The sequence below is a fragment of the Manacus vitellinus genome, unplaced genomic scaffold (assembly GCF_001715985.3).
Source record: "Manacus vitellinus isolate BGI_N305 unplaced genomic scaffold, ASM171598v3 scaffold_28_pilon, whole genome shotgun sequence".
NCBI classification, from domain to species: Eukaryota; Metazoa; Chordata; class Aves; order Passeriformes; family Pipridae; genus Manacus; species Manacus vitellinus.
This window is the reverse complement of record NW_021940122.1, coordinates 10,282,470-10,300,346: the sequence shown is the minus strand read 5'-3', so window position 1 is coordinate 10,300,346 and position 17,877 is coordinate 10,282,470. Positions and strand designations below refer to the sequence as shown.

The following is a 17,877-nucleotide window of genomic DNA, read 5'->3' as shown; positions in this document are numbered from 1 at the left end:
TTAATTCTGGGAGTTTTCACCTTTGAGACCAATATGGCTTCTCTTTTGTGATCCATCAGAAAAAATTCACCTAATGAAGATAGAAGGATGGTTACAAGGCTGGAATGAAAGGGATGAGAAGCAGAGCCCAGGACTGCCTCAGTGACTAGGAGCAACAACTTATAAACAGGATGCACTGACAGTGCTGGGGAAGGGGGGTTTCAGGACTGGAGTATTCTGTGTAAAATGTATTGTTCAGTCTGAACGGCATGGGAAATAGCTTAGACTTTGGACTGTGAGAGAACAGTTTTATACATGTGCTGAGCTCTCAGAAAATAGCTCCCAGAAAAGTCTTGAGATTGTGATGTATTTTTTCTCTGAGATTCTGTGCAGCTTTTCCTCTGTTACTCAAGCAATGAAAATTCCCCAGTTTTTGGGAAGACAAACCCTGAAAATGTTCTTCACCCTCGCTGTGTTTTCTCCCTGGATGTTTTTTTTTTATATATGTATGTTCCTCCCCTTAATCTTTAGTGGTATTTACACCTTCAGCTGGTTTTACACCATTATCACGGTCTCACTCAGCATTTAGCCAAGCTAGGCATGATAGTACCTTTTCTGATTCAACCCTTAGGTGGTAACTGAGATCTTATAAAATTGTCTTCAATTTTTCTGGTGCTCAGAAATCCTGTGTTCCTTGTGTTAGTGAGGGAGCAACAGAAGAAGAAACAGTCAGAGTCTTACTGTGTTATATTTTTAGTTTTACATGCCTTCTAGTGGAGTAGATAGTTCTTGCCTAACCTAATTTTGCTTTAAGGTAATCCTCTGCTTTCTGGATTCTTTCTCTGTCCCACAATCTCTTACCATTTTAGATACTGCCAGATTCCTGGAGAAGCAAAGCACATGTGCAAATGAGTTGAAACCATCTTGTTTGGCAGGACAAACTTCTTTTTTTTTATATCTGTGGACTAACTTCTTTTTTCCCACATCCTGAGTGCACCATTTTCCAGCCAGCCAGAAGCAGTGAACCGAGATACCATATGAGGACTTTCAACATTCTTACTATTAGACTGTCATGGTGTTCTATCTGGCAGATGGAAGATTCTAATTTGAATTTCATATTTGATATAGGTTTGAGTTCACAATTGAGTTTAAGCTATATTTGATATAAATGCATCCCTCATGACCATTTAACAGCAATGAAACACTAGCTGAGGTGATGTGAAGATGCATTTGTCTAAAATCTGTTAGTACTTAGCATTTTTGGCTGAAATAGACACAGTGAGAGAAAAAAACCTGAGCAGTTTGCTATGTAGGACTGCATTCTGTATGTGGCAGCTTTTAGATGAAATTCTTCAGCCTGATGTTTCACTGTCCTGACTGTATTATGGAGTTCAGAGCATGGCCATTCCTCACTGCAAAGGATCTGCATTGCTTAATTTACCTAGAATGTGTTGGTAATCATATGGTTAATAATTGCATTAAATTTGTGTAGTTTCCAATACAGTGATGAAAAGAAGAATACCTTCAGCTGTTCAGGTAGGATCAATCTGTCCAAGAAACACTAGGTGAGCCACCTTTAGAACAGCATGATTTAATAAAGCATAGATGTGTTCAGTGAAAAAAAATCCACTAGGATTTCCAAAGGGAGCTATGGCATATGGTTCAAGTGTCTCTTGAGGAATACGTGCAAATAAATAAAATAATTAGGACATTCAGTCATATGTGTTATACTGAAGTATTAACTGATAGAGCACTGAAACAGGTGCTCAGAGAAGCTGAAAAAATTCCACCCTTGGAGATGTTTAGGAATTGCCTGGGACAAAGTCTTGAGCAGCCTAATCTGGTTTATCTGGCTTTGGAGTTTGCATTCTGTGGGCAGAGGCTTGGCCTGGAAACTTCCGGAGGTGCCTTCCAGTGTAAATCTCTCTTTGAGTCTCTGAATCTATTTTATCTTAGGGGAACAGGAACATCTCTTGTGTTACCTCAAAAGGAGGAGGCAGGAACTGTCAAATAGAAATGTCTTCTAAGTGTGTGGTAGTGCATTATCTCTCTCCTATGTCTAATTGTTCTCCAGCTAAAGTGTTTGACTTCACTGATAAAAACATTGCTCACTCTCCTCCTGCCAGAAAATCTCAGAGCAGCAGATGTTGTACTGCGGAGGAAGCAGAGTTGCCTTCTTACAGGTGGGAAGTGCATCAGGTGGTAACCTGACCTGAAGTAAAGCTAAACCTGGTTCATTGAAGGACATGTGAGGTGGAGAGGCTTATTCTCAGCTTCTTAAATACACACCTTCCCCACCTATACTCTGGAAGAGTGAGGTAGGATAGCTGCTCTTCAGGGAATCTGGTAAACAAACAAGGGGGCACAGTCAGGGTTCTTCAAACTCCCTTAAGATCCTGTTGACAAGACAGCACAACTGCCGTGTTTACTGCATACCCATGTATGATATATCCTTGCTAAGCATGTGTAGCTAGTTGTGAATTGCATATAACCAATGGCATTTCAAGATTAGTATCTGAAGACAAAGACTGGACTAAGCAGTTAGGAAATTCAGAGGAATTGGAGATACATGAGGATTTAACATGCTGATTTGGGTAAATACCAGAAGTGCAGTACTCAGTGATATTTCTGAGCTGATGCTGATTCTTTTCCTCTGGAGGCACTATCAGTGGCTGTGTGCCCTGTTAAGCAATCCTTGGCAGCAGGAGGAACAGATGCAGGACATTCCTGCAGCCTTTTCGATAGTGTAATACATCTCAAAACCTTCAGAGATGTTTTACAGTGCTGCTGAAATCTGTGAGACAGCTTTGAGGATGGCAGCCTGATGTGAACTCTTTTGACCTTCTTTTGTACCTCCAGAAAGTCTGCTCAATCTCTTTAGACCACAGCCAGCTTTTTCTTGGCATGTTCGAAGACAATGAGAATTCTGTGACCATATCTTGTACTCCCAAAAAGGAGATGAAAAGGTTTTGGAAAGATTGAGAAGTGGGAACTAGAAAGAAAAAAGAAAAAAAGCATAATGAGCTGCATCGGTCTGAGAGCTTCTATCTCAGTCTCCCTCCTTGGGTACATTTGGGCCCACACCTTGGACTATTGGTGGATTGATCTGCCTTTTCATCCTTAATGCTATCTGTGAAGGAGCATTGCCTTACCTTTTCTATTGATCTGTCTTGCTTTCTGCTCCTCTAGCTTTATGGCAAATACACAGATCAGATAACTGACATTTCAGAGAAGGAAGCAGGAAAACTATTGAAGAAACAGGCCCAAAAGAACAATGGAAGACCCCTGAAACGTGACAGTCAAGTACAGATCAAAGAAGAACACTATTCCAAATGTCAAGGTAGGGAGACTTCATCTTTCATTACCCTATGACCAGACATTGGGTAGGCCTGCCAGAGAGATGGAATTTAAGCAATTGTGACTGGGGAGAAGGACAGGGGGAAGGAAAAGGAATCTCACTGAAAGAAAAAATTTGTTCATGTGAGCTTTCATCCTAGGAAGAGTCAAGATCTGTTTGGAATAAAAAACAACAATAATATTTTTTTCCACAACAGATCTCTGTAACAAGAGGAAAACGACTTCCTTGTATCAGACTTTTGCTGTTAGTATACAAGATGTTAAATTCCATCCTATGTATCGTCACACACACACACACACACACACACACACACACACACACTCCCTTCCCTTTTATTTTTTTTGCATAACTGTGTGAGAGAAGGATGGGTCCCAGTCCTTCAACACAAATCCCATGATGCTTCCAAATAAATCCTGATTGTGGTCAGTTCTCAGCATAGGAGAGATAGACATGTGCTTCATCTATCTTCCCTCAATTTTTCTGGTTCACTCTTCCCTCCACAGACTGTGCTAAACGCATGCAGAAATATATTACCAAGAAGCTTGGAGAGGACTGGATTTTCTTGGTTCTGCTGGGTCTGGTCATGGCGTTGGTGAGCTGGGGAATGGATTATGCCAGTGCAAAGAGCCTACAGGGTGGGTCCTGTTCAGGTGTTGCAAAAGCAGATTGTAAATGATACGAATGTTTTACATTCGTAAAACATAAAAAAAAACATAAAGCCCAGTGATCAATGTTCCTCCTCCTTTAACATCAGTATACATCCTCACCCCTTGCTGTCAGGGCAATTTGAAGTTTGAAGGTTAAATGGGAAGAGGTTCATTAAAAGGATGGCAGGGAAAAAATTTAGAAGTTAGTGGGCATAAACAAAGGATATGTGTATAATGAGCCAAAGACAAAACCATTACCTTCAATACCTTCCCCTTCTACTCCCTTGAATATACAGGAGCACAGGGAAGTAGTACTGTGGTCCTTCCTATTATACTGCTTCTCTTCCTCCCCAAGAATATTAAGCACATGAAGATGGGAAGGGGAAGGAGTTCTGAGACGTCCTCCTGACACTGTTTTGACTTTTTATATCATTATTCTTTCCAACTTTTATTTATACAGTGCCCTGCAGTTTTTTGCTACCTGGCATCATAGCGCTCTGACCTTTGGCCCTTTTCAGGAAGATCTCTTCTTTGCTGTCTTATATCCCTTCCCTGCATTTTTCCTGTGGTCTGTTTCCCCTTTCCCAGCTATAAAAATTATAAGATTTTTCAGGCCCCCTTCCCCTTATCTCAGTGTGCACACACACACACAGCATTGCTCACATCCTTTTAACTGCACTGTTCCTTTGTCCTTACCTTCAGCATCCCAATCCTTACCGGCACATGCACACCAGCCCTTTCTGCTTGGCTACTGATTTCTACTAGACACTGCAGTTCCTCAAAGCTCCCAATATTCCTTCAACCAAGGTTCCTCCCAGAGCTTCCCCATCTACCAGGAGTCTGCTATAGTCTACCAGTCTCTGAGAGTCCCTATCCTTTACTTTCTGCAGCTGAGTCCTTTGGTTTTTGGGTTTTTTTCCTTTCCCTCTCCCAAGTCTCAGCCTCCTACTGCATAGGGAGCCAACTCAGGCAGAGAAGATACAGTTGCACAGGAGCTACAGTTAGTTTGGATTCTCAGCCACTCGTGCTGTGGTATCTGCCTGAGCACTGCTGTTTTAATAGCTGTTGGCACAGCTCCCCTCATGCTGCTGCTCTCCAAGGCAAATCATAATCAGAGCTTTTAAACTGTTTTTTAGGAAGAAAAGATTGGTGGACCACTTTATTCTCCTTCAGGACACACATAAGAGAGTCAGGCTGCCAAATGAAAAGAAACTGTACAGTGATTCAACCTCACAACTGCTTGTAACACACCTCTTCTTAGGTCACACTGGGGCACAGGCATTAATAGTGTCTTCTATCCATTCCTCTGGAATGCCTACTTTATTTGGGAATTCATACTCAAAATGTAACAAGGCTTGTCTTAGAAAATGAAGACTTTGGGGTAGCATTTCTCAGGGAGATTTAGCATGGGCACGTTTGCAAGTGTGTGATTCTTTGATATGTAGCAACCTGTTTGGAGCACCTGTGGTTACTGACAACTTCTCTGTTTTTCTGTCTACAGCCTACAAGTGGATGTACAGAAAGGTGCACCCGAATGTTCCTATGCAGTATGTGGTGTGGGTTGCATACCCACTTGCTCTTATTCTGTTTGCCGCCATTGTCTGCCACCTCGTCTCTCCACAGGCTGTTGGTGAGGGCAGAAGGCATGGCAAAATCTGTTTCTGTCTGTCTTGTTTTTCTTGTTTCATTTGCCTGCGGGTTTAGTTCATTCCCTGCTCTGCTGTTGTTACCAGGGTCTGGGATCCCAGAGCTCAAGACCATTATGAGGGGAGTGGTCCTCAAGGAATATCTCACTCTCAAAGCTTTTGTGGCCAAAGTTGTGAGCCTTACAGCTGGGCTTGGAAGTGGCATGCCTGTGGGGAAAGAGGTAAATATTGCTGTTTCCATGTGCAATAGTGATCAGAGTCTGGAAAATAAATGGATATTGGAGGACTGAGGAAGATTAAAGGGTCTGTAGCACAAGACTTATGAGGAGTGGCTAAGAGCTAGCGTGGTTTAGCCTAGAGAAAAGGAGGTTAAGGAGGGACCTTGTCACTCTCTACAACTAGACAAACTGAAAAGAAGTTGTAGCCAGGTGGGGGTTGGTCTCTTCTCCCAGGTAACAAATGACAGGACAAGAGGAAGTGGCCTCAAGTTGCACCAGGGGAAGTTTAGACTAGATATTAGGAAAAACCTCTTCACTGAAAGGGTTGTCAGGCATTGAAATAGGCTGCCCAGGCAAGTGATGGAATCACCACCCCTGGAAGAATTCAAAAGCTGAGTGGTTGTGGCATCTGGGGACATGGTCTAGTGGTGAACATGGTGCTGCTGGGTTAACAGCTGGACTCTGTGATCTCGGTGATCTAGGTCTTTTCCAACCCTGTTGATTGTCTGAATGGTTGAGATGGCCAAAGAAAAATTATGAGGTCTTCAATAGCTAAATGGTTGTCAGTAACCAGAGGGTAACCCTCTCTTATTTCCTCCTCCTCTTCTCTTGCAGGGTCCTTTTGTTCATATTGCCAGTATCTGTGCTGCAGTACTCAGCAAGTTCATGTCAATCTTCTGTGGTGTGTATGAGGTAAGACATGTGTCTCTGCATATAGCTTTTCCACAGGCTGAACTCTGTAGACACATAGGATAGTATGGGTAGGCCACAGAACAGAGAGGAAATATGGTTTGAAGTTCACTGTACTGCTGAGCAGCAAACTACAAGCCAAAAAAAATGGTAGTGGGAGGCCAGATATACAGTCTAGGACCACCAATGTTACCTTTCAATTACACAGAGGCTGATTAGGAATATGTATTTGACAAGTTTTCAATGCTGATACTTTTGCACTGTGATCATTGTCTGTATAAAAAAGTAGCTGCAGACAAAAATCAATTTGTCTTTAAGCCAAATTTATACAGCATTGCTAATTATAGACACTGATACCATCTCTATGCTTTTGTTATTGCAGAACAACCTCTGCAGGCTGATCACTGTGTTGACTAGTTGTACAAAAAAATCTATTAACTGCACATATAGCTAAATGCAGGAACTCCCTTACGTGCAGGCTCTTAGCAGAAACTTACTGTATAATACAACAACTGGAGGGGCTGTTTTACTTGAGTGTCTGCGCACAAGGACCAGATGTCACTGCCGAAGACCAGCTGACAGTACTAAAGGCTGCACTAAAGCGTGTAGAGCCTGCTATTTGTAATAGCAGTGGCTGAATCTGCTGCTTGCTGTTGCTTATTTTCATTATTCTGGGTCCTAACCCCCTGGCTTTGCTCCCTCTAACCCCAGCATGCCCGTCTCTGGCTGCACTCTGTTCCAGAATGTGCATAGGCAGTTCGACCTTCTGGTGCCGGCTTGCGCAGTTGGAGTTGGATGTTGCTTCGGGGCTCCTCTTGGAGGCAAGTGTCTTCCTATATGTGGCATTTAATGTACAAGTCATTTAGCCTCCTGCTGTGAGATTTTCTGCTCTCAGGAAAGGTTCTCCACAGATACCTTACCACTCTAGCAACACGAGTTCTTTCTTTTCACATGAAACTGGTGGTAGCAAAAGGAAGGGAAGGTTGTAGGAAGAGTGACACCTAGTAATACGCTGATTTCTAATCAATAGCTTGTTCAGTCCCTGCCTGCCATGGACATTGTTCCAGCTGGAGAGCACCAAGGGCTGTCCAGAAAGTCAACAAGGATCGAGTAGAGAACGGAAGTTAAAAAACACTTCAATGTAAGGAGTAGCAGCAGAGCAGGAGGTGATGGCAAGTGTGACAGGAGGTGATAATGTGAACTGGAAACTACTACATGAATACTTCATCAATGAACTGGAGAACAGAAACATCAGTGTGTGAAGTTTTGAACTCCCCATATCAGAGAGGTGCAAAGAGCCAATGGGATGATTGGGAGTTTGGAGTAATGATATATGAGGAGAAGCTGAGAAAGTTGGGTTTGTTCAGCCTAAAGGAGAAAAGGCTAAAGGGGGATGGTGTAACCAATGTCATCAGCCACCTAAAGGGAGGTTTTAGCAAAGATTAATCCAGGAATCTTTCCAGAGTGACATAGTACAAGAAGCAACGGACAAAACTTCCAATGAGGGAAATTTTGACTGTGTTCAAGGAAATTATGTTCCCTTCTCCCAGCGGTGATTCAGCACTGCCATAGATACTCAGAGTTTCCAGGGAGTTTCCACCCTTGGAGATGTTCAGGACTCACCTGGACAAGAACTTGATTTAGCCTTGGAATTAGCAGAACTCGGAGCAGGAAGTTGAAGGAGGCAACTCCAGTAGTCCCTTCCCACCTTTCTATGATCCCAGTTTGAGGAGAAATGTGGAAATTTATGTCTCCTCCTCACATTTGTACTAATCTTCTGATGCATGGAATTTCTTTAAACAGCACATGTGCCAGAGGAACATAACTTCTCTTAAAGCAGTGGAAATATATTCATAAATAATTTGTCTTTAAAACATTCTACATTCTTTGTTGTGCCTTCATTTCACTTCTCTCCCTCCCCATGCACTGCCCTGAGCCTCTCTCCATGGTTATTGTGCTCATAAGTTTAAGGAGTTTTTAAATGCTGGTTTTTTTCTAAGTTGGCTTTATTTCGTCCATACACTACTTTCCTGTTAGTCTTCAAATGGATGAGTTAGCTGACATGCAACATGGTCTTGCAGCAGCAATAATAATGATCTTTACTCTGGCTGGCTATTTTAAAAAAAGGAATGTAGTTTGTCTGCTACAGATTAGAGGTTCTTCAATTGATAACTTGAGAAAAGATGTGCCTGGAAGAAAATCAGGCTCAGCAAGAAAGAGGCTGAGAGCTTTATGTCCCCTTGCAACAAGGGAAATTCTATCCTTGCATAAAAAACATTTCTTCCCTTGCCCCAAGGTGGTTCAGGGGGCACAAGTGCCAAGAAAGGCTAGGGAATCTCCACTGTTGGAGGTGTTCAGGGCTCACCTAGCACCCTGATCCAGAACACCCTGATCCTAGCACCCTTGGTCTAACCTTGGAGTTAGTCCATCTCTGATGGAGAGATAGAGAAGCACTCAGAGCCACCTTCCAAACTAAAACTTGCTGTGAGTCTGTGATAACACTGTAGTATGGGAACAAACAGAAAATTATAATAATGTTTGTAGCCCTAGTTCCTCTTTTGGAATCACACCAAATTGCCATATGTGATTTCCATTACTTGGGAGACGTAATCTTCAACTGACCTTAGTCCAGGATATAGCTTGCAACTTCATATCATATTGCCCATGGTGCATAATTCTTGGCACTGTTGCTGATAAATACCATTCTATGTTTTAATGAGGATGGATATAAAAAGCCAGTTTATCCCTTGACAAGTTAATGGTGCCCAGTCTCTTATAAAGTCTCTACCTTTTATACCTTCCAATTCCCTTTATTATCATGATAGTTTTCACCAGGATAGCACAATGTTTTACTAGGTGATCTGTTACCCACTCACCTACCCAGCGTGAAAGGACCTTCAGCATGAGTCCACACTCTGCTCTGGACATGCATGTACCTTGTACACGCTGACTTACACGGTGGGGTTTTGAGGCAGTCTGTGGCACAAGCGCATCCTGAGATTCCCTGCCAAAGTAAAAGAGGTGGAACAAAACCTACTTGGGCTCATTCCACCCTCTGGAATATTTTCCATGAGACATTTCTTTTACAGTGACAGAAATGTGCATGTTTCAATGGAAGATGAGATGCTGCCTTCTTCATGTGTCTTGAATGTGTGATTCCAGGTATATGCCTGTCCTATGCCAGGTCTTGTCTTTTGAATATTTTGAAGCCATTTCAGTAGGGAGAAATAAGATAAATGTAGCTATAACTGAGACTGGTGACAGAGCTGGGTGATATTATGTGGCCATACCTGCCAGTTTTGTTACTCACTCTCTGATTTCTTTCCTTCTTTCTTCTGTTTGTCTGTCTCTCTGTCTCTTTCACCAGTAGCAGCCATATTATTACACGGATATCCTGACTGTGGGGTGTGCTGTGGGTGTTGGCTGCTGCTTTGGGACACCACTTGGAGGCAAGTGGCTGTTCTGTTTCCTTTTTCTCAGGTACCTAAATCCTCTCCTGACTAGTCCTCCTCTCCTCTTCCCCTTTCCTGCACCACATTTTTGATCTGTCATTTACTTTAGACAAAGCTTACCTTTATTGTTACCAACCTCTCCAGCATCTCTGACACAGTCTTTTTTCCCACATGTTGTCCACCTTCTGGAGGCAAGAGGGGAAGGCTCTCTAGAACAGTGGTCTCCAAATTGGGGTGCACGTATCCCAGGGGGTGCGCAAGGTTATCGATTGGGTGTGGGAAGGAAATAGCGGAATTTTTATTTTTTTAATATAAAAAACTAAATAAATTAAACTTTGCTAACATTAAGTATACGAATTCGCAGTGGTGCCCTCTTATGTCATATGGCCACTTATCACATACAGTGCATGAGGCATAGGGTTGTTCCCAAAGCAGAGAGTTGACCATGGTGCCTCAATCATTTGCTTTCTTTCAGCATATTGCAATGTATTGCAATCAATATGTGCCCACATTGGATTAAGTGGATTTTTGGATTATATTATCTAGTGTTACTAAACTAATCCTCACAAATTTGACAAGTGGCTTAAAAAGATCCCTGCAAAGAGGCCATGGATTGAAGATAATACTAATAATGCAAGCTCAGACAAATGACAAGAAAATGGCAGAGCTGACACTTCTACTCCTAGTACAGGCTCTTAATCAGCCACACTATGGGATACAGCAGTGGTCAGCTAATCAGACCTGACAATAAGTTGGACAAAAAAATCAAAATTATCAAAGGCTATTTTAAATATGGATTTACATCTGCTATCATTAACGATGAACCTCACCCTAAGTGTGTATTGTGCTTTGAGAAGTTCACTAATGATGGTATGAAGCCATCAGAAATAGTAAGACATTTAAAATCTAAGCATCCAGAACATGAAGACAAACCTCTACAATTATTTTAGTGATGTTTCAAGTCATGTGACATTCAATACAGTACAAAATTTCACTGAACTTAATGACAAATTACACTTAATGACATTAGTGTAGAAGACAGGAAGGTTTTTCTTGCTTCACAGTGAAATACAAAAAGCCACATACCACCGAGAAAACACTTGTTCTTCCTGCCAAGGTAAAAGTGTCTGCAATAATACACAGAAAGCAATAGAGCAGCAAACTAAAATGCATTCCTTGGTCAGCAAATGCTATGGAAAGATACATAGGAAACATTGCTAAAGGTTTGAAGAAACAGGTATTTGTACAAATTACACTCTAGAAGCGGCTTCCTGTTTGGATGGATGAAAGTACAGGTGTTTCTAAAATGCCTCACATTATGGTATTTGCCAAATTCTGTTTCAATAGTGAAATACATGCAGAACTACTTTCCGTGAGTCACTGAAGGAAGGATCTAGTACAGAAGCTGTGTTCTCAACAGTAAATCACTTCTTTAATAAAAACACTTTACGGAAAAGCTGTGGAGCAGACTAAGAGAAGGACTGGGTGGTAAGGTTACATTGATAGTGCTACATCGGGAATTTGTTCACTGTGATGTTCATGGATGAGCTATTGCAGCAAAGACATGGGAGACAGACATGCACAAGGTGCTACAGGGTATCATTGATGCGCTTCATTTCATAAAAACAAGACTGAAACAGTAGAATCTTTGCAATACATTGTAATGAGATGGGGGGGGGCAGTGACCATGAAAATTCTACAGATATTTGCTGATTATCTCATGGCAACTGAATTTAAAGAGCAGTTACACATTTTTCTTTTACAAAAATGACAAGTCTTCTGAATTTGCTGATCTTTTCTGTGATGACAGGAGTCTGTCAGTAGCATGCTACCTAGCAGTTATTTTTGAAAAAATAAACATACTTGATGTATGTACTTGATGTACTTCAAAGTGAGAACAAATTTTTTTTGCTCCATTAATAAATAAAACAAATACTTTTTTAAAATGTTTGTTTATTTCATCATCTCATCTTTTTTTTCTTTTTTTGTGTATGTTTTATATTGTACATAATATTTTAGTACGGTAATGCATGCATATTATTTTTAAATAAATACACATAAAAGGGAGGGTACATGCTCAAAAATCTTTTATTGATAGGGGTATGTGATCAAATAAGTGTGGAGACCACTGCTCTAGAAGGCTATTTAGAAGCCTCTCTCATGCTTCTAACATTGCACTTCTGATTTTAACTTTGCTCCCTTTCCAACTCTTTATAGGGGTACTTTTCAGCATTGAGGTCACTTCCACTTACTTCGCTGTGCGCAATTATTGGAGAGGTTTCTTTGCAGCTACCTTTAGTGCCTTCATTTTCCGAGTTCTTGCAGTTTGGAACAAGGATGCAGGTAAGCTAAGAGCTACTGTCTTTGTACAAAAGTTGCTGTATTAATGCATTACTTTCCATCTTCCTCAAAACCACAATGTTCTACGACGTTTGAAACTTCTACCATAACATGTGATTTCTGCAGTACAGAGAAGAGAAAGTGTCATGTCATAGATTATCTAACCTAACCTATTCCTAAGTGTGCTGAGGATATGACTGATAAATGACAGAATATGAGCGTTTGGCAAGCAAAAGGGCCCCTGAGGTGAGATTTTTGCCTCTACTCAAAATAATACGAAGGCTGTAAATACAGAGATATCCCATCACAGAGAATGCAATACCTACCATAGTGTATGCTGCTGTGATCTGATGGAAATACCATGGTCTACTTTGATCATCTCTTGACTAAAAACATTAAAACAAATAGTCAAGAAAATTGAGATGATTAAATGATTAAGAGGCTACAGGATTGGTAGGATATGACTGAAGGTCCTGAAAAAATAACCGTCTCAAGTAACTGAAAAGCATGAGAGTGACATTTGTGCAGACAGAAATAGCACAGGGCAAGCTTCTTCAGGAAAGCATCTCAGACACTGCAGGAATAGAGCTCTGGTGCAGAAGGATGCCATTTCTATGTAAATCTCTTCCTTATAATGCCTTTTTATTTCATTTTTACAGTTGTATCTATTTTATTGATCTGAGCTCCATGGGAGCAGTTTGCTTAGTTGAAAGTGCTATAACTTGTATCTCTGGGCTTCACAGGGCTGGATTTTTTTGGAGTTTGAACATACTCTTGAATATAGAAAATGACTACACTTTCTACTCGAATGTAGAAAGTGAATACATCTTTGTTTATGTCACAGTGCCTAAAAGCAAGGGGTATTCAACCATTAGATCTGTCACAAAACACCCCTCCCCCCAATCTTTCTGTTCCTTCCATAAAAAAATATAAGAAATTCAAAGAGAGATGACAGGAGATAATCTCCTGTCCTTCACTTTGTCTACTTTCTCAAATCACTAGAAATCAGCCTAATCCTGAAACATCTTGACTCCCGTCCCTTCTTCAAAATCATCCAGACAGCTTTAATATCCATATTAATGGCTCCTTAAGTTCTGCTTCATTGACTGTCTGGGTTAAAAAGCTCCATGATTCAATTGTCTATTACAAATTGTTCCTTTTCATAGTTCTGAATTTTCTTTGTCTGTGTTGCTAGTCTCCTTGTTCTTGTATTAAGGAACTAGAAATTTTTGTCTAGCTAAGTCATTCATTATTTTATGATCTGTTATCATGCCTGCTCTAACTTATCTTTCATGTCTTTTCTTGCTCATTTCCCTTGGAAGTTACAAGAGCAGTCTTTTCAGTCTTTGTTCATGCAAGGATTTTTCTGTTATGCCTGCTACCAGGAAGTAGCAGGTAGGGAAGTGATCATATCAGAGTGACAGATGCAATTAAGTTGTGTAGCATCTCACCAAAAGTCTTTTATTTCTTAGACCCACAAAATCTTTGCCTGCTTCTAGATACTCATGGCTTTCTTGGCAGGCTTTACACCATTATCTGTACTTTCCAAATTACAATTGGCCCGCTCTCTTTGACTGCTGAAGCTTAAGCCCCTGTTTGCCAGCCATGGAAGACTGGAGTTCTACAATTTGCAGAACTTCTGCTTTACCATGTCCCAAACTTTCATCTTATTTGCCATAGTGTTTTATGCCTTGCCTTCCTCCTGCTCCTTCTGATCACTTCTACATGTTATTTTAAAGTGTTTATGTGTTATTTTAAAGTTCAAAGCTATTTTTAAGTAGACTTCACATTAACTAGACTTTCTCATTTCTTTTTACTTTTTCTAACCTTGTAAGAATTGAACAGCTACTCTAAAGTGGTGAAGTTTGTAGCCAATGGAGAGAAAAAGGCTTAGACATTCAGTTTCAGTATGGGTTAGCCACTCAGGAAAGAGAATGAAGATAGGTGCGGTGAATCTTTCTGTGGAAAGTTCTTTCTGTCTTGTGGGAGTAGAGAGGGAACCTAGAAAGACTCAGACTAAGTGCTGTGACTGTCTCCCTTTGCTCTGGTCACCCTGTGGCAAAAGTCTTTGAAAATGAGCCCTACTATATTTTTTAGTGCACTGCCATTTAGTGGCTTGGACCATCTGCTTCCTAAAACTGTATTGAGATGATCCCTTTTTTGGGCTGATCTAACAAAAAAAGAGGACATCTCGCTTTTCACCATCTTTGATTCCCCTCCCTTGTACCATCTCTGTGTTTGTTTGACCCCTCCATTCAACTTGCTTTCCTGGCAGAGGACTAATTCAGGAAAAGAGCAGATAGGTTTTCTGTCAGGTTGCAATGAGATGAAAGAACTAAGTGAAGGCTGTGGGAATGGGCACGATGGGAAAGGAGAACAGTGCAGCTGGGAGGGAAGGAACATGGTGAAGAGCCAGACAGCAAGATCTTCCCAATTTGGAAAGTAGCTAATGTAACCCACAGAGACCTGATTAAATCATTGCCCTAAACCTAGTGCTGCCTGAACAATTAACAAGTAATTAATGCCTCCTGTCATTGCTATACAATGCTAGATTTTCACTACTTCTTTTATTTCCTCATTTTGCAAATAATCGCTTCATCCAGGGCAAACTGGGATTTACATCCATCCTCATTCAGCTGCATTTCCACCCTATTAAATTGCTAATTTGTACTTCACCCATTGGCATACAGATATGTACGGTTTCCACACAACAGTGTACCTCCAGATAAAAGTAAGACAGGTTTCAATATTTCATTTTAGCAGGGCAACACTACCAGGAGGAGTGAGCTGGAGAAGATGGTGCTTAGCTGATCTTTTCCATCTCTCATTTCTAAGCCTTTCATTGTTTTGGTACCAGTCAGAAATTTTTCAGATGTAACTTCAGAGAGGATCTGAGTTTTGTTTCTAGAAGGCAATCACAACTGTGGGTGACACAGCTTCTCCAGATATGCAAGCACTACCTGCCTCAGCAAAGAGACCTTTTCAGAGTCAGTGAGTATAGTGAACAGAGATTTTTTTTTTCTGCAATAGTGAATGGATGGTAGAAGACAAGAAAGAAAGGAAAACCCTTTAAAAATCTGAGATTGTAGTTAAAAAATGTATACAGTCTTTGAAAACAAATTTATAATATCTAGGGTTGCAAGTGCTGAAAAATAGGCGCTACTAAAATCAGAGCAGTCTGCCAATCTGTAATACTGTATATAATGTCATGAAACCACACAGGAGCACATATAAACTAGTTTCCTTGTCCCTACTCCTAGATTTTATGGCATTTAACTTCTCACCTCATTATTACCTTTCCTCCTCTACCTCCTTGTTCTCTCACAGATACCATCACAGCCCTGTTCAGAACAAACTTCCGTATGGATTTCCCCTTTGATCTGCAAGAGCTGCCAGCATTTGCTGTAATAGGGTAAGTTCCCAGGAAACTGACTCCTTGCTCTACAAAGTTATAATGTGATCTCTGTTAGGAATTCCTCTGCCAAATAGTTACATACATCACTTTTAGACACTTTGGTTGTCACAAATAAGGCTTCTACTTGTTGGAATTCCTCCTTCAGATGGTGTCCATGTAGCACAATGAGTAAAGAAGGAAATGTGGCTATTATCAAGTTGTTTGTCATTTCCTTTCCACATATCTTCTTGAAAAATTAAGTTCTGAGGAAAAAAAAAAAAGTAAGTTTAACTTGGTTGAAGTTCTGGGAATAGATTTACTGAATGGGCCTTTAACTGTTTCGATGGCATCCCCAAGTGAACCGATCCAACAAGTATGGCCTTTTCACATGACAAAAATGAAACAAAAGATTTAACCAGAAGTTTCATTTTCATCAGGTCAGAATGGTTATCCTTTTCAAAACAGGTTGGTACATCCGACATGGTGGCAAGGGCAACTGAACTGTAATTGGATTCAGTGAGAACGATGGTTAATTTATTAAGATGAACATCAGTTTTATTTTGTTTATGGAGATATCTGATTTGGTTTCATTTGTGGATGTGGATTCTTTGATTGGGAAATGAAAGAATGAACTCAAGAAGAATAAATATTGGGAAATACTAGAGAAAACCTGACTTTGGAATTGCTGTGAGGAAACATCTCTGGTTAGAGGTTGAGAGAGGCTCCAGAGAAATCACTGCAGAGCAATAATGAAGGGAATGTACTGTAAGAACAAACACTTGTACTGGTGTGGTGATCACATTCTGTTGCAAGACCTGGATCCCAGACCAGGAATGTATTTGAGGTTTTACAGCTCCTTTTAGTAGGCTGCCCTCCTCTTAATTTATTTGAACATGAACTGAAGTGGAATTTTTTGAAGACATCAGATATATTGAAAATGCATGAATATGCACGAGTTCTTGCTAATAATATGTATCCATTTTGTTCTTCCCCTTAAACAGACTTGCATGCTGAACTAAGGGAATCTATTTGTTTAGACTGGCAAGGAAAAAAGTAATCCTGATTTACAGCTGATTGGTAGAATGCAAAACTTCTTGTTGCCATGTTTTGAACAGAGTTGACAGAGCTGGATTTTTTCGGTACTGTATATAGGCTAGGAAAAGGATATATGGCAACTACAAAATACTTTCAAGTGCCTGGGTGTTCAGTGTGGTAGTTAAAATAGAAGACAACTCTAAAACTTAGATAATTTTGGATAAAGTCCTGATGCCAACTTGGAATGCTCCAAATTCTCTTAAGTCTCAAAGTTGAACTCTCTTTCTATCCAACATATTTCTTCGCTTTCAGGTAGGACAAGCACTATCAATAGGTAGATCTTGTTCTTCCCTGTCAGCAAATATTAAATTGCATAATATATACAGGAAGTGCACTTCCAGTTTGTTGGCAAATTATTAGACATGAATGGAGAGATCTATTTTTAAAAATAAGGTGTTACAGAGAAATGTAGTTCACTGTGAAGTCCTTAGGCCTATATTGCCTGGTCTATTTTAACTGTAGTTCTAAACAGTGCTTGCTTAAAATATTTAAGAGTAGTTCATTGGACATGTTTGTTTGTGAACAGCTTTAGATTTAGTTTAAACTTGTTTCTATGCAATTCTTAAATGACCAAGCAGGATTTTTTTCAACATGCAATGTTTTAAGTATGCTAAATTAATCTTTGAGATTTGGCAAAAGCATTCTTAGCACATAACAAGGAAAATTCCATTCATTTTTAAAATTAATAGAATGAAAATCTTATCTGTTTATTCTCAATATTATGTGGATTAGTTATGTGCCACATAAAATAAGGCTTCCCCTCACAAATTCCAAATTCCAAATTCCAAATGCAGTCTTTATTAGGCCCTATTTATCCTGGTTTCATTAGGCTACAGAGCATAAGGATAAGACCACTATACCACTATATTTTTTTTTTTTACTTTATTAGGATCAGAAACTTAGGCCTAGGTGATTAGGATCATAGAAATTACATACTTTGCTATAGGCAAAAGAGTTGCAATTACTTTTAGTATTTGTTTTAGGCATATAATTTTGCTGAATCAGAGTTAAACTCCCTTCATTTTAACTATTTCCTGTTCCAACCTGATGTTTAATTT

General features: G+C 40.2%; 1 protein-coding gene across 6 annotated transcripts in view; it reads left to right on the top strand.

Annotated features, from left to right (window-relative positions):
• Positions 1–17,877, top strand: part of CLCN1 (chloride voltage-gated channel 1) — a 57,803-nt gene that overhangs the window by 24,386 nt on the left and 15,540 nt on the right. For 4 of the 6 annotated variants that reach the window (XM_018074552.2, XM_018074550.2, XM_008930951.3 and 1 more), the window contains exons 2-9: positions 3,169–3,319; positions 3,841–3,972; positions 5,486–5,614; positions 5,718–5,851; positions 6,464–6,541; positions 9,909–9,987; positions 12,208–12,333; positions 15,658–15,742. In XM_018074552.2, coding sequence (XP_017930041.2) covers positions 3,169–3,319; positions 3,841–3,972; positions 5,486–5,614; positions 5,718–5,851; positions 6,464–6,541; positions 9,909–9,987; positions 12,208–12,333; positions 15,658–15,742 — 914 coding nt within the window. Of the gene's footprint in view, positions 1–3,168; positions 3,320–3,840; positions 3,973–5,485; positions 5,615–5,717; positions 5,852–6,463; positions 6,542–9,908; positions 9,988–12,207; positions 12,334–15,657; positions 15,743–17,877 lie in introns of those variants that run through there. The other 2 variants (XM_018074551.2, XM_018074553.2) reach the window with 2 other exon arrangements.